General features: G+C 34.9%; 2 protein-coding genes across 5 annotated transcripts; one reads left to right on the top strand and one right to left on the bottom strand.

Moving 5' to 3' along the window:
- Positions 1–889: 889 nt before the first annotated feature.
- Positions 890–8,821, bottom strand: ktub (Tub domain-containing protein ktub). Its single transcript, XM_073089238.1, has 7 exons — positions 8,603–8,821; positions 8,373–8,496; positions 8,150–8,239; positions 5,498–5,679; positions 4,599–4,782; positions 3,067–3,266; positions 890–2,186 (listed from the first exon to the last, which is right to left on the bottom strand). The coding sequence occupies exons 1-7, from the start codon at positions 8,642–8,644 to the stop codon at positions 1,782–1,784; spliced, it is 1,227 nt and encodes a 408-aa protein (XP_072945339.1). The 5' UTR covers positions 8,645–8,821; the 3' UTR covers positions 890–1,781.
- A 1,243-nt stretch (positions 8,822–10,064) lies between these two features.
- DnaJ-14 (protein tumorous imaginal discs, mitochondrial-like) lies at positions 10,065–16,552 on the top strand. Of its 4 annotated transcripts, none has more exons than XM_073089243.1 (11): positions 10,065–10,276; positions 10,444–10,658; positions 10,767–11,000; positions 11,418–11,586; positions 11,720–11,814; positions 12,255–12,413; positions 12,789–12,860; positions 13,104–13,211; positions 13,572–13,677; positions 13,853–14,116; positions 15,920–16,552. In XM_073089243.1, the coding sequence occupies exons 1-11, from the start codon at positions 10,102–10,104 to the stop codon at positions 16,057–16,059; spliced, it is 1,737 nt and encodes a 578-aa protein (XP_072945344.1). In that variant the 5' UTR covers positions 10,065–10,101; the 3' UTR covers positions 16,060–16,552. The 4 variants fall into 4 exon arrangements, with proteins under 4 accessions (XP_072945344.1, XP_072945343.1, XP_072945342.1 ...); XM_073089242.1 differs by lacking the exon at positions 13,853–14,116 and adding an exon at positions 15,234–15,264 and having other exon boundaries at positions 15,920–16,017; XM_073089241.1 differs by lacking the exon at positions 13,853–14,116.
- Positions 16,553–16,569: the final 17 nt, after the last annotated feature.

The following is a 16,569-nucleotide window of genomic DNA, read 5'->3' as shown; positions in this document are numbered from 1 at the left end:
TCCGGTAATTATCAAAATATACATATAAATTTAATAAGCAATTTATATTTTATATAAATAACAACATAGAATCGTTATAATATTGTTGTTCATATTATCAGGATTAAATAATCTTAGTAAGTACATAATTGAATTTGTGACCAGTTTATTTTTTTAACATACAAGTATATTCATAATAATAAATTGATAAGTATCGTAAACGTAATTTTGAAATTCTTATTAAAATTCTACACAAGAAACCTACTAACGCCATAGAAGTATAACGTCTAACGCTTTTGAATAAAATTCCCAATTATGTCGTAAGACAAATAATTTAATTAACCGACTTCTTTACATATATCATTTCAAAAGTATAATATATAGATCCAAAAACCCCTTTAGTCACGTCATGTCAAATGTGGATTGTAAGTATCCAATTCATTATTTTTATCTAAACAGATCATATAAGGTGTACATCATACCCAGTCAATATAATACTAAACTATTGTATATACTTAAATGGATAATTTGTGAATTGACTTATTATGTAACTATTATTAAAAACATTAAGGTACACAGATGCTCAAATAAAATTAAGTATACATAATGACTAGTAATCAATAAAAATTAAAAACACTAAAATAATATTAAGTAAACTAAATTGTTTCATACAAATAATGAGACATAAAAATTGTGATCGTGGAATGTGATTTATATTACTAAAGTTAGAGAAATTAAGATAACTAAAATATACAAAAAAAGAGTTTACGAAATTACTGTTAATATGCGGTTTTTTAGACTCATTCCTTATGTAAAGCTGTGATGTAAAGAATATAAATAAATAAATAAAACTATATCATGCGCCTATGGTTAATAGGCACATGATATTGTAGAGGAATTCCTTTTCTTAATTTTTATCTACCTATTAATTATTGTGTATAGTAAATGCTTCAGTTGATCTTCTTCTTATCTTATTCATTAACTCCTCAGATCATAGAAGACAGGTAAGTAAGGAAATGTGTCTAATAATTTATCCGCTGCCTGGTCTTGTAATAGCAGCATTATATGAGACTTTCCTCATTTATTTCATACCAAAATACCAAGATTTGTTCAAGCAATGAGAAATATCTATTTGAAAATCCTTCAATCCTTCAACCTACCTTCCCTTATATGCTGACCATTTATTGACCTTACAATTGCAGATAACATAAATAACACAACCAACATGGACATAAGCACCAAAGTAACTAGTGTGCGTTTAGTTTCAATACACAATACCATTGTTATATTTATTACATAAATTCACACAGATAAACACAATTTGTAAAGATCTGTTACATACTATAGTGAATTAAGTGTGTGCGAATGTGCATACTTAAATAAAAAAAATAAAACACTTGTGCTTATATAATTACTTTTGTGCGATTATAGTTGGAAAAAAAAACGAAACATTATTTTAAATTCACAATTTGTTCATTGTAAAATATGTCATCGATAATTTAAAGTGTTTCGGTAATAATAAATACTGCTTATTATAATGTTAAATTGTAAACATACGCAATTCAGTTGTCAATTCATTGTGGAATTTATAATACTTCGTTTAGATTAGACATTACGTCGAATATAATATAAAACTACCTACTTTTTGTAATACTTTTCCGTTCCAAAATTTCCGACATCTGCGACTTATTATTTCGTGTCCGCCAAACAAGTGGGTCCCTTATTAATTGACGTTACATAAAGATATGACATATTAACCCAGTTATATACATACATATATCATTGGACCCACTCCGATAAGTCTATTCACAGGCCAGTTTACTGTCAAAGGAGCTTAGGGCGATGCCGAACGCCTGTAAAGCACAAAGGGGGTACCTGAAGTCCATTGTGAAGATGTCCTCTGATATCCTCCCGAACTGCATCACGACGTAATCTGGTTCAGAGTCGTGGACGATTTGGAAGTTCTTCACGCTCGCTTGTGTTACTCTACCGTGGAAGTTGAGCACATAGGACTGTGTTTCGTCATTCCACACTGGTGTCTTGTTGTGCAGCACTACAATATCGTCCAAGTTCTGTGCCTTCCATCGTTCCAGTAGGGTTTCGCTGTCGTCCTGTGGCGCTATAGTAACTCTTTGCCGGTCGGGCGTCATGCCTGGGAGGATCACTGTCATCTTTCGCGGGCCCTTGAAGCCTAAGACATTGGTATCCTGGAATAAGAGAATGAATACAATAGGTTTCTAAGAAACAGCGTCGTCATAATAATCGGGATCTGATATGTACATGTTAGAAAAAGCACATCAGCAAATTGGTCTTGTAAAATATGAGAAACTTTAACTGCCAACTCAATTTCTTCCTCACAAAATCGTTAGGTTTAGATCTTAGTTAAACAGTTACAATTTAATATTATCTTAAATTGTTATATTTAATTATATATGGATAGGTGCAGTGATCACTAGCATTAAGTAGTTTTAAAGGTAGTTAAACCAGTAAACTTTGACCGGGGAGTTGCACTGCAACACATATTTCTAGCGTAACCAGTTTGGTGTATCGGTGGAAGGATGTGGATGCCAGATGATTTACATTTGAATCGATCATCTTAGTCCTAAACAGTGATTTGTGACCGGCTTCAGATTAAGTTCAACATAAAGTTGATTACAGATATCCATGGGCGGCAGTCACCTTACATGCACTGTAAGCTTGGTTGCTACTTCATTCTTATACTAAAAAAGCTACTGCTTTACTTTTTTTTTATAATATAGGAGTAGCAGACGAGCATGCAGTCCACCTGATGGTAGATGGCTACTGCCGCCCATGGACATCTGTAATCAACCCCAGATAGGATTAAATATTCCTACCTGAGTTCGGCCACAGATGCGCCGCTCCCCCTGAGGACTAAGCTGGAACGCCTCGGAAAAGTCTGTCTCCCTTACCACACCCTTCAAAATGGAACACAGCAGCCACAGCCACTGCTGTTATTAGGTAGAAATAGGTGTAGCGGTGGTGCCGCCCGAGTCGAACCACAAAGTCTACCACATTCAAGTGGTCACCTTACTTTGTCCAACCAATAAAACACCTGACTGTACTCACATAAACAACAGCAGCGAGCTCTTGCCGTGTTCTAGCGCGGTCGTGTTTCCTCCACGCCTTGCCGTTATCGTACACCGTGAAGGCGGTCCCGATGAGGTTCGAGCGCAGCTTGCCCGCGAAGCTCTCCGCCTGCCGCGTCAGCTCGGTGGGATCGGTTGATATCAGGTAGTTAGATGTTGTTGATTTCTTGCGTTTGCGCCCTGGGATATTAAATTATTATCTTGCTATACTGTGTTATGTTAAATTAGAGGTATATACGGCTTGACACATACATAAATACTATGTGATTGATATATTGTGTTATGATGTTTTTAGTTTTGTTTATATCTAGATAGATTTTATCCTTTTTTTTTTTTTACGAGGGGGAAACCTTCAAAAGGTACCCGACGACGTGGGAGCGACGCCGGGTTATGTGGGATTTTTACCGCACTAAAACCCCCCCGGTGGTCGTCCTCAACGCTTGTTGGAGAACTCCGGGATCTCCGAGGGAACACAACCGGAGTCCTCCAAGCGCAATGCCCCGATCGGGCTCTACCCTGGGGGAGCACTTTTGGCTCCTCCCACACCATCTGGTGTTTACGACGGTATGCGACCACACATACCGTCGTCCTTCCCGGGGTTGCTTGCTGGACGGTCCGAGCTCCCACTCTTGCCACCCGCAACCCCGGAAGCCCCCTTTTAGTCGCCTCTTACGACAGGCAGGGGATACCGTAGCCCTATTCTATTCCCGAGACTACAGGGACACCGCGCCGAGGGGCGCTATCTACGCCTTCGGCGTCTCCTTCTCCGCGCGGGATCAGCGCGCTCCCTGGTCCGTTCGGCGTCCTCTTTTAGATAGATTTTATCCTAAGGAAAGATATGGTCGTCGTAAGATAATAAAGACTTATTATATATAAAAAAAAAAGTGTGTGTGTGTGTCAGCTACGACGCACGATTGGAGTTTGCTCCTTACGAACGATAATTATGATATATATCGAATAGAAAAAAAGGGTAAATGAACGCATCTGCTAAAATGATAAGAGAAACAAACATATACGCAGGCGCGCAACACACACGTACAAACATACGCACACATTCAACTCTCAGACTGGAGGTAGTTAACTATACAGTGAGACTACGAAGTATCGCGCAAAGAGGAGACCCCGAGAATGAGATACGCTGTGTAATGTATTCCATCTCATTCTTTTACACGTTCAATCCTACAGATATATATGTTTGTCTCTTTCTACGTTACGCCTCAACTTTTCGTGTTACACTTGATTTTACTCCTCATAAAATTTCCGTACCGGGCCTTATAACTCAAATCGTTTCTTAAGGAGTAAACTCCAAAAATATTTTGTACTTTATTTACTACATTTGAGCTAAAGTGTTTATAAGGGTGTGTACACAGACATTTAAAATTAGTTTCGAAAGTCTATGAATACGACGACAAAATTAATACATATTTACATTCCTTAGACTAGATTACTCTAAATAAGTTTTCCTAAACAAGTCATTCGTCCCTTACATCTTAGTATGACATTTCCACTCACCAGCTAACAGGAACACTTTCTTCCCGTAATCCTTCTCCAAATGCAGGAAGTATGTGGGGAACAGTCCGCGGTCCATGCCCTTCCGATCGCGCGCTATCCGACACTTGTACAGCGTGCCGTGCTTCGCTGGCGTACCCACGAATGACTCCACTGAACCTTCCACGGACCCTTCTATTTCTGTTGTCTGGAAGTATTTATTTTGAGAGATGAATATAACACGTTTCCGAGTTATAATTTCTACGTGTTTAGTACAGTACAGGTCGTCACAAATACAACAAAATGAAATTAACTTTTGAATAAAATTTACTTTTTTACATTGAAGGGGAATAATTAACTACGTTATTATCACGCTTAAAAATGCCAAGAATTAACCAATCATTCGTTTATTAGAAAATTATCTTTGTATTAGAAAGTAATAATTACTTGGTATAACAGTAAACATTGTAAGGAAAACTACACGTCTGTGTTCTTAAAAATGTTCTCAAAGAGGGACTATGGCTTCATACACCTCGCACTCCGAGAGGTGACCAGTTCCCACTAGTGTGACACTTTTTATAATGTACTATGTACTACACTATGTACTTAATATAGAAGTAGCAGATGAGCATGCAGTCCACCTGATGGTAAGTGGCTACACGGCTACGGTCACAGATGCGCCGCTACCCCTGAGGACTAAGCTGGAACGCCTCGGAAAAGTCTGTCTCCCTTACCACACCCTTCAAACCGGAACACAGCAGCGTCTAACACTGCTGTTATTAGGTAGAAATAGGTGTGGCGGTAGTGCCGCCGGAGTCGAAACACAAAGGATTCTACCACCTTCACAGTTGTATAAATAAGTGAGCGTAGTACTTACCACCACCACCTTCAAAAACTAATGGCTTGACGCTCCTGACTCTTACCTGATTAGGCGAATCCTCCCGTTGCGGCCGTCCCTGCAACGGCGCCACCGCCGCGTCGGCGCACACGTCGTCAGCGCTCGCGTCCCTCGCCACCCCGCACACCGGCACGCTCTCCCCCTCTTCCTCACCGCTACCATCGATATCTTCCCCCACCGTTAACACCTCGATTTGGTTGCCCAGCTCTGGAATTATCGTATCGATTTTCTTTATGATATAGTAGTAGCAGACGAGCAGTCTACCTGATGGTAAGGGGCTACTGCCGCCCATGGACATATGTAATCAACACCAGATAGGATTAGATTACATAGGTCGGCCACAGATGCGCTGCTACCCCTGAGGGCTAAGGTGAAACGACTCGAAAGTGTGCCTCCCTCACCATACCCTTCAAACCAGAACACAGTAGCGATTAACGCTGCTGTTATGACGCAGAAATAGGTGTGGTGGTGGTGCCGCTGGAGACGAACCACAAAGGATTCTACCACCTTCACAGTTGTATAAATAATCGCGCGTAGTACTTGCTACAAAAAAGTCTAAAGAGTTAATTAATCACTTTTACAATACAGATTACCTGAAGTAAAGCTGTCATTGCCTCTTATAGACATATATCAGCATATAGCACGAGACTCCTGTCTTAATAGAGGAGTCAATTACAGATCTATCGCAATTCTTGAGAACTTAATGTGTAATTCCGTATACGAGTAAATCTGCGTTACTATAATGTACTAGGAAAAGCAGCACTATTAGTGTATCAGTGGCAAAAGGTGTACCAATTTCCATAGTCAAACAAGTTTTATCATTTCTCACAAATAAATAAATATTCAAGGAATTGTAACGCCTTTTTTACAAATGTGCCACAATTTTTATCTACCTAGGTGCAACTGTTATGTTGTAAATACATATGATTGTAGACATTAACTACTTAGTGAAAATTAAGTGTGTAAATTTAGTAAAATACTAGGATTATATTATTTTTTCTTATCATCTCGCACATATTGTTTTATCGCTAGGTTAAATTATAAATAAATATTGTTTATACAAACATAAAGAAAACTTAGTTTCTCTGTATCATGAATGTAAAAACCCATCACACAGAATACGCGGAACAGAATTCTAAACTTTTAATGTTATGATTTTGTTCTGATCGGAAATCGAACCCAGAACCAACCGGGTGTCCGACAGATACGACGACCACGTAACCACGCAGGATATTAATGATACAAAAAATAACAGAAATACAATTTTTTACAAGGTAATAGTGAATAATGAGAACAGCTAAACCACAACAAATAATAAAGTTAAGTGACTATAAGAGGTGACTAACACTATTCCTTGTCCTGCTATAATAGCGTGACTCATATGTGCGTGGTTAAACTACTTTGTCATTGAGAATGAAGGTTTCATTCAACATAAACCACAACATCCTTTCTGACTATTACCTACAATGTTATCAAAAACGTAAAAACTTGTGTTTTAGCGTAATGTAATGCGTAACTTGTAATATGTGTTGACTTTAATATGTACTGTAAGTTTTTTTTTTTTTTTTTTTTTTATATAATATAAGGGTAGCAGACGAGCATGCAGTCCACCTGATGGTAAGTGGCTACTGCCGCCCATGGACATCTGTAATCAACCCCAGATAGGATTAGATATTCCTACCTGAGGTCGACCACAGATGCGCCGTTACCCATGAGGACTAAGCTGGAACGCCTCGGAAAAGTCTGTCTCCCTTACCACACCCTTCAAACCGGAACACAGCAGCGCCTAACACTGCTGTTATTAGGTAGAAATAGGTGTGGCGGTGGTGCCACCGGAGTCGAACCACAAAGGGTTCTACCACCTTCAAACGTACCATACGTACCATATGTCTGTGTAAATCCATGAATCCTTATAAATTATGAAGCCTTAATATTGACCTCAGGCACAAGAATTTTATTATTCAGGTACTAACGGACTTTTTAAATGTTATGTTCATATAAAAAAATAATTGCTTGTGGTGAAGGAAAACATTGTGAGGAAGTCATAATCTTAAATGTAAAGTAATCAAAGGTATGTGAAATCATAAAATGGTAATCATAATATACTGAATATTAATTAAGAAATAACAATATGGGGCTATATTGTTTATAACAATTTTATATCAGGAAAAAACAGTGGTTATATTCCCATAATATAACAATATCAAATGTTATTTCATTTATCTATGTTCAATTCGGAATTCATAGTTTTAAACTTATTCTCAACTTGTCTACCTTACATATCAAGGAACAAACACGATGGAAATGCACACCAATGCTAGACTGTCAATAAGTTTTGTCACTAGAACACAGATATTCAACCTAAGACCTTATGGGCGATTCTAAATTATTGATATGGATGTTCCACTAAAGGATAACTACTTCAATTCTTTGGAGCGTTGTGGTGGAGTAAGCTTTGCTGCCCTATTTACATACCAGCAGTGGAATGTAATGGGTTGACGATGACTCCATTTTAAGAAGACCCATGTATACAATGTGCACAAATAGATATAAATAATTTCAATGGTGGTCATAACAATCTATGAAACTCGCTGCTATTGCAGTAGTGCTACAGTAATGGTTGCAAATACATGATAATGGAACAAGCAGAAAAAGCATTAAAAAAGTATGTACATACCATCATAAGTTGAAATTCTGCTAGTCTGGAGAGGAATGACCTGGTCTGGGTTGACTGGAGACATTAAAAATTGCATCGGCCCATCGTAGCCTGGTAGAAAAAAATAATATGCGTAACGAAAATAAATTAAAAAAACAGTCTCATGCATGAAAATGTCGACTCTACTGCACATGAAGATTTTTTTTCCATAAAAAGTAAATATGTTCGAAATTTGAAAACTTACCGTGAAGTTCTCTAGACCGACTTCCAGATATAGGACGTTTGGCGGAACCCACCCTTAAATCGTTTGCTTGGACCATACCAGAATTCTGTCTCTTCTGTTTCATTTTTTGCTCCATTAATTGTCGCTAACGAACGAAAAATTATAAATCATTAGTGCGAATTCAAAATTTACTAAGTATTATATGAATTGTTTCATTTTTTACCAAAATTTAAAACGAAAAAAACGCTCACTTGCTGTTCGATTTTATGATCTCGACCGTTCATTGTAGCCATTTTCCGTAATTAAGATTTTCTTATTAAATATAATTTCTGCACAAGTATATACAAAAAGCACTGAATTATTTCACCAATTCAAATACAATTAAAAATATGGGCATTTTGTAAGCTCATTTTTTGTTTATAAATCATCTTGCCCACCGTTGCCCTAGAAATAAGTGTTGTTAACTAAAAAAATACAACAAATTAAATTAAGGGTTGCCATGAAAAAACATAAGATAATATATACAGACCTGTATGGTGTGTGATAATATACCTTTTATAATTAACAAAGTAAGCTATTTATAAGTAATACTAGTTTTTCTCATGCTATCTTTTAAGCATCTGTATTAGGCGCTATTCTAAAATTCTTCAAATTACTATTATTAACAAAGATAAAGAGTATATGCACACTGCTATACCCGTATAAGTATACAGTGTATACTTATTGTGTCTTTTTACTAAAGTGCACAACGTTACAGGCCTATATGTTTGAAATCGAGGACACAGTAATGGTATTTGGCTTGCAAACAAAAAAAATACCTCGTCTCATCATAATTTTTATATCACATAAAAATTTAAACCTATAACATGAAATAAATAAAACAGATCGTGCCACAATATATATTACATGCCAGACGAATTGAGCGGCGGGCTGGCTCAGAAACATTATATGACGCAATTTAGATTCTTATTTACTAAGCGAACCTTATACAATCATGTATGATACACATTCTTGGCGAGCACCTATTTTTTCGAGATGTTTCTACTCGAAACAATATATTTTTAGTGTTAGCGATATCATTGGTTAGTCTAATAATTACATCTTTTGTAGTCGCTGGTGAATAGATAGAACTTGATATAGTATACTAACTATGCTGTATATTTTGTATACGATTAGGTATATTATATGAGATGTATTAGAATTGTTAACTTTAAACATTTTAGGATATAATGGTAATAACATTCGGTAAGTCTTACGGAGGGTTACTATCTAGGTTACTATACTCTTTGGTTACTATACCCTTTGTTACGCAGTCAGTAATATATTATCATTGTATGGAGTAACTTTTTTTATTTCAAAAAAGTGTATTAGTTATCGTTATTAATATATGACCGATCTTGTAAAATAGTTAAGTATATGACAATAAAAAAAATTTCGTACTGCAATTTTCGAAAGGCATCAAAACATAAATTAATAATATTTGCAAAAAAAATATGATCAATATCACGTAGAATACATTGGAAGCAAAATTACAATCAGAGAGGTCTGTGATTACAATGCTAAACAAGATTATTGTTTCAGAATATAATATTATATACTCATAAAAGAGTTATTAAGTATATCCGCACTATGTTAACATCTTAGAGGGTAACATACTTTATTAGACTATGTCCTACAAGTTTGACAGATCCTGTTGAAAACCTTTTTATCTGTCATTCATTCATCTGTCATTTGACTTTTTCCCTTCAAAATGGCTCCTACCCGGAGTATTATCGGATTTTTAAATCCTAAAACTTTGAGTGCAGTTTTCACAAGCAGCATTTCTAAAACACCGAGCCGATACGTGCATAGGTGCAATAGTTGTAATAATTTTTTGCGAGGCCCAGTTGTGAGTTCTGTGTCGTCAGAAAATAAAAATTTAAAATGTAAGTTTACACGCTGTTATTACATCATTGTCCTTGTTTTACGGTTTTAATAAATTTATTATGAGCGTAGTTCTCCTAGCGAAGTATATTTATTATTGCACTAAACTATATATTTCATCAGAAATCGAAATCTTTGTAGTTCTAAAATATAACCTTAAAATCTTCAGATAATGTACTTGGGACAAGAAATCGGTACATTCATACTACCAACAGTTTGAACGCTCGTGTGGATTACTACAAAGTGCTTGGAGTGGCGAAGAATGCGTCTTCTAAAGAAATAAAGCAGGCTTACTATCAACTTGCCAAGAAGTACCACCCGGATGCCAATAAGTCAGATCCTGAGGCTTCCAAGAAATTTCAAGAAGTATCCGAAGCTTATGAGGTCAGTTTTAATATTCTTAGTTGTATCAATTTAACAGACTTGGTTATGACTTTATTAAAAAAATTAAAATATACATTTTTTTAATTTATACTATTTTAAAAATTTTAGATCCTATCAGATGAATCAAAACGCAAGCAATATGACACATATGGTACAACATCAGAACAAATGGGTATGGGTGGAGGTCCCAGTGGATCTGATGGCTTCACGCACCAATGGCAGTACAAGTCCACCATAGACCCTGAAGAGCTCTTCCGGAAGATATTCGGTGATGCAGGGTTTAAGAGTGAGGCGTTTAGCGACTTTGCTGAGAGCCAATTTGGATTTGGTGCAGCTCAAGAAGTAAGTGCACATCATAGAAACTTTATTGTTCATTCAGAATATTGCTGTATAAATTACCAAATTGCTTGATCATAGTAAAAACAGATGAAAGTAAATAAAAGATTTTAATGTAGATGTCAAGAAATGTAGACCATTGATAAGTCTTTGTGTATTATTTACTGTATATGAGCAGATATGTTTTGCAGCTTAAAACCATACAAGAATTTTGTTACCAAATTATAGTTATACTTATAGATATTATATACTTTTACCAATTACTATTATAACTTATTTTTAACATAGAGTGGGTATCTGTGATGGCTTATGTCTTATAGACAGTGGAAGTATTTAATATACTTCCAGTAGTATTCAATTCTGTCTGTCTGTCTGTCTGTACTTGTTTAGTTTTGCTTGATTTAATTAAAATTCTATTTTCAGGTAATAGTTAATCTACGATTTACGGAGGCGGCTAGGGGAGTCAATAAGGATGTTAATCTTAATGTGGTCGACACCTGTCCCAAATGTCAGGGATCGAGATGTGAACCTGGGACTAAAGCTATCAAATGCACCTATTGTAATGGTACCGGCATGGAAACATTTTCTAGAGGTGATTATAACAAATACTCATAAAATTTGATAGTTTTATTTAAAGATAATTCTTCAATAATGAATTTTAAAAATGTGTGCAAAATTTAATTGGAAAGGTAAGTAAAATAAATGTGTTTTTTTTGTATTTACAGGTCCATTTGTGATGCGTTCCACATGTCGACATTGCCACGGTACAAGAATGCTGATCAAATTCCCCTGTGTAGAATGTGAAGGCAAAGGACAATCTGTATGTATATTCAAGTTTTACTTATTAAGAATTGGTAGAAGAATAGCTCTTGTATATATATGGCTGTCATTTTAATCTATGGTCAACAGCAACAACAGTTAAATAAAATAAAAATGTTGTCTTAAGTTATTTACATTATCACTATAATTGACTGCTAAGTTAATGCTGTATGATTGTGCTAAGTTACATAACATTTCATACTCGAATGTAAACATTCAAACCCAAACATGTGACACAAATTGAAGCAGTAGTTGTTTTGCATTCAAATATTGCATATTATTTGTAAATCAACTCTAAACAAGTGTATTCGTATAAAAACTAAAATAAAATATTTATTTTAGTATATTTATCATACAGTACATGCATTATGTCTTTGTTGATCGACAATATTATTATGATGTTTATAGCTATGATTCTTGAATTCCTTTGTTTGTTTGTAGGTTCAACGTAAGAAGGTTACCGTACCAGTGCCTGCTGGAGTGGAAGACGGTCAGACTGTGAGGATGGCGGTCGGCAACAATGAGGTCTTCATTACATTCAAAGTTGAACCGTCTACATACTTCAAGCGCGATGGGCCTGATGTTCACACTGATTGTACTGTAAGTCTCATTCTATAGCACAATAAAGTCATAAAAATAATAATGCATACCTGGTAACATTATGGACGCTACATAAATTATATTACTGAAAATCATAACCTTAATAAGATCCCCATATGAGATATGTATTTGTGTTAGAGGTTAGTTGTTAGAAATTTTAACACTAAATTTTTTGTCTTAAATGTCACAGTTTTATTCTAATGTAGGATGTATTATACAATTAACATTTTTATGCAGGCTGTTGTAGTATGTTACTTGTACCTTTCTCATCAGTTTCCTATGTTTTAATTTAGTACCATATGAGTACTTATTATGGTTATGTAACCAATTTTAATGAAAATAAACTTAAAATTTTATTTCTTCCATGTTTTTCAGATCTCTGTAGCTCAGGCTATGTTAGGTGGTACTGTCCGGATACAGGGTCTGTATGAAGATCACACTTTGCAGGTAAGAACTAAGGGTTATTAATTTACCAACTCAATAGTGATGATAATGATGATGGAAGAAATCTCTATCTGGTATGTGAAGGCAGCATCACATCTATTTCTGCCTTCTAAAGTAAAGCTGATTATTAGTAGCCATACTTATGTATTTGGATAGTGTGTTTTTAGTTTACAAGAGGACTGCATGTTATCAATCTATAAAATAAACTTTTAGCTTTAATGTGTTTTAATTTGTCTTAAATTCCAGATTGTGCCCGGTACGTCGTCGCACAGTACGATCCGATTGTCCCGTAAGGGTATGAAGAGGGTTAGTCAACACGGCTATGGGGATCACTATGTGCATATTAAAATACAGGTAAATTATACACGTACATCCCTCTATACATGGGTAAAGACTTGTGGACATGTTAAGATGGAAGAATATTTTAATGTGCAGATAAATTTTTGTCGACATGTGACATGCCAGACATGCTATTTTACGTTGAAAACGTAAAGTTTTTCGAGTTATCTATAAGTTTTATTACATTTATCTTATAATTGTTCAATACCCTCACATCTTAGTCTCATTTATGGAATACATATTTTTGACGAAATACACTACCAATATTTTACTTTGTCAGTATAAATACGCACACATACTGTTACATTCTATCCCACCTATATGTGATGCAATTTAAAAATTAGTAGTTATACTTTACAATATGTCTTCTTATAGGTTCCAAAGTCGCTGAGTTCAAAGCAGAAAGCTCTGATGTATGCCTACGCAGAGTTGGAAGAGGATACTCCGGGCCAAATACTCGGCGTCTCCTACGACAGAGATGGTAAGACACGCTAGAATATTGGCCGGCTAGAAACCAACCAAAGTGTTCTTAATATAAAAGGCTGATTGTAAAGTAAACCTTTACGCAGTGTTAGGGAACGTGCTACATACATAGACAATTGCTTATTTTATAGATTCATGTACAAAAAGTCAAAGAAGAAACATTTGTTTTGCAGACGACTCAAAAAAAAGTAGCAGTAGTACAAAATCGTCTGATGACACGCAAAAAATTCATCGAATGAATCGCGATTCGGAATCTAATGACCGAGATAGTTCGTGGACTTTTATAGACAGTTTAATTGACGCGTATAAAAGAAACTCAATGAGTTTTGTTGTAGGCTTCGCTATGGCGGTCTTTGTGAGTTACATAATCATTGCTAACGACCCTCATGATAAAGTAGGCGTGCACGATTACATGCGAAAGAAGGAAGTTGAGAAAGGCGATGATTACACAGAGTTTGACAAACCTTTTGGTTACCAAAGGACGCTTGAAAAGCAGAAAAAGGAACATCCTGAATTGTATGAGGCGTAATATGGCTACTAAAGTATACTTTGTGAAAAAGTATACTTTGAGAAATTTGTGTCTATCAAATATTTATTAATAATTAAACGAAGTATCAAATAAGTAAAAAGTATTATATTGTTCACAAGTGATATAATTCTTAAAAAATAATATATCCGTTACAATTTTTGGAGTTGCCAGAAATTAAATTCTGCTAAATTTTTAGCAGTCTAATGAGCGACATGTACGCACATACAATTCAGAGTTTTCCCGTACAAATCATTGTTAAATATTATTATTCGTGTACCTTTAGTAGCCGTGTACCACGCTGAATAATGTAAATAGATTACCTACCTGTTAGATGTCGCATTTTAATAAGTCTGTTTTTAAATATTTACTGTGTAATATTTATTTTTGGTGTCATTGGTAGTTTCTATAAAATGGAATTGTTGAAAAGTTTGAACGATTGGAATAGAAACCTTTTGTGAATGGGATTTCTGTATGACAGTTAAAAGTGTCAAAGATTTTTGAGAAAATGAATAAGTTCAAAAAGAGAATTTTTGAACTTATTCATTTTCATTTGACATGTCATCAAATGAAAATGAATAAGTTCAAAAATTGTATCAAAATGATAATGTAGATATATCAAAGGTATGGGATGTAGTATGATGGTTATAAAAATTCTGTAAATAGTAATTTTGTGAATATACGCAATGTTTACTTTATCGTTGTTTTATTTTATAATTAATCCCCAATTTGACGTACCCTGTGACACCATCATGCTATAGTCCACAAAAAATATTATTCTTTACAGTACAATCTACTTAAAAACATCTTAGCCAATGCCTTCTTTTTTTTTGGATCACGAGGGGGATAGCTTCAAAAGGTACCCGATGCCGTGGGAGCTAAGCTAATGCGTAGCATTTCAAAATTTACTTTAGTTTAAAGAAATACTTGGTTCAACCTTTCAAGATTAAACTTTAAAGACACCAAGAAAAAATACATTTCTTATACAATCAGATTAATTTTTAATACACTTTTATATTTATTTGTAGATGATACAGTTTAAGAAGACGCAAATATTGTGTAAGTTAATTAATCGGAAAAACTCCATAAAAGTAGTTTGAAACAGTTTACCTAAGTACAATTTTAAATTATTAATAAATATGGAGTATGGAATTAGCGTGTACTGATTGTGTATAACTTCGTATTGTAGTCAGTAAGATAACGTAGAGGCCAGCGCTTATAACACTGCACCGCAATACTTGGCAGTTGCATACATATTGTAAAATTTACGATCCGATTAACGTACTTATGTACGCACGAGATTTCGCACAAAACTGATTTACGAGGTACAGTCCGCGCCAAACTGCTAGTCCTCTCTGATGTTGTTGCGAGCAGGTGTTCGATTCATTTCTATATTCAGAGCGGACTAGCAGTTTAATTACACTACATACAGAAAATACAGTTCTAATGGATGTCCGTACGCAGTGCAATGCGTCTTTTACGGGAATATTGGCATAGGTCATGTCAAATAAAAATGCAATGCTATGTGATGCTGTGCGGTTCATATTTGCGTTGGCTTATTTATTTCACATACATAAAAGTAATAATTAGTTTATCATTTTATCATTATTAAAATGTCTGTATATAAATGTTCAATTTTTTATCGAATTGAAAATAACGGACAATCATAAACATGTCTATCATATCTTTTTATTTTATATGGTAACAATTACAGGTAAAAAAGTATCAATATCGGAGCCACACGAGATGGTGGACGCCGTAAAAGAAGCCTTAAAAGAAAAGAAAAGCATAGAAGGGTCCTCCGATACATCCGAGGACGATGTCTTGAAAGAATCCAAGCGAAGCAAGGGCTAAAACTAGTATCAAATTATCATAGCTAATATACTTACGGCTTTGCAATAAGGTTAATTGCAAATCGCGGTAGAGAATTCCACTTTAGTTTTAAATGCATACATACTATGAAATTTGAACGCTAGTTTGATGTCTTATATAATAGTTGATTGTATTATCTACTCATTTTACTATTATAAAATAATTATTTTTATTTAAAATTTGCAGGCCAAATTATATCTATAGCAGTGTTTCAAAAATAACTAAACAAAGCGCTTTGACATTTATTTTTATCGTTCTACATGAAACTATTATTACTGTGATATAAATACAAAACAAATATATACCAATGTTTATAATACTATATAGTAGCGTTTCAAATTTATTACAACTTATTTTTGGTTAAATTAGTAGGTATATTGTGTCATATGTTGAAGTAATATATTTCAATATAGCTGAAGCTGTAAATAGCCGTTGACTAGTTTATAGGAATGGTAAATAAAATATTAAATTAAAATTGTTGTTTTAATTGTA

Source organism: Epargyreus clarus, unplaced genomic scaffold (genome assembly GCF_041222505.1).
Source record: "Epargyreus clarus isolate Ecla_fem2 unplaced genomic scaffold, WU_Ecla_fem_2.2 ptg000029l, whole genome shotgun sequence".
Classification (NCBI taxonomy): Eukaryota; Metazoa; Arthropoda; class Insecta; order Lepidoptera; family Hesperiidae; genus Epargyreus; species Epargyreus clarus.
Note: the sequence above shows the minus strand (reverse complement) of the source record. Positions and strands in the feature narration are given on the sequence as shown.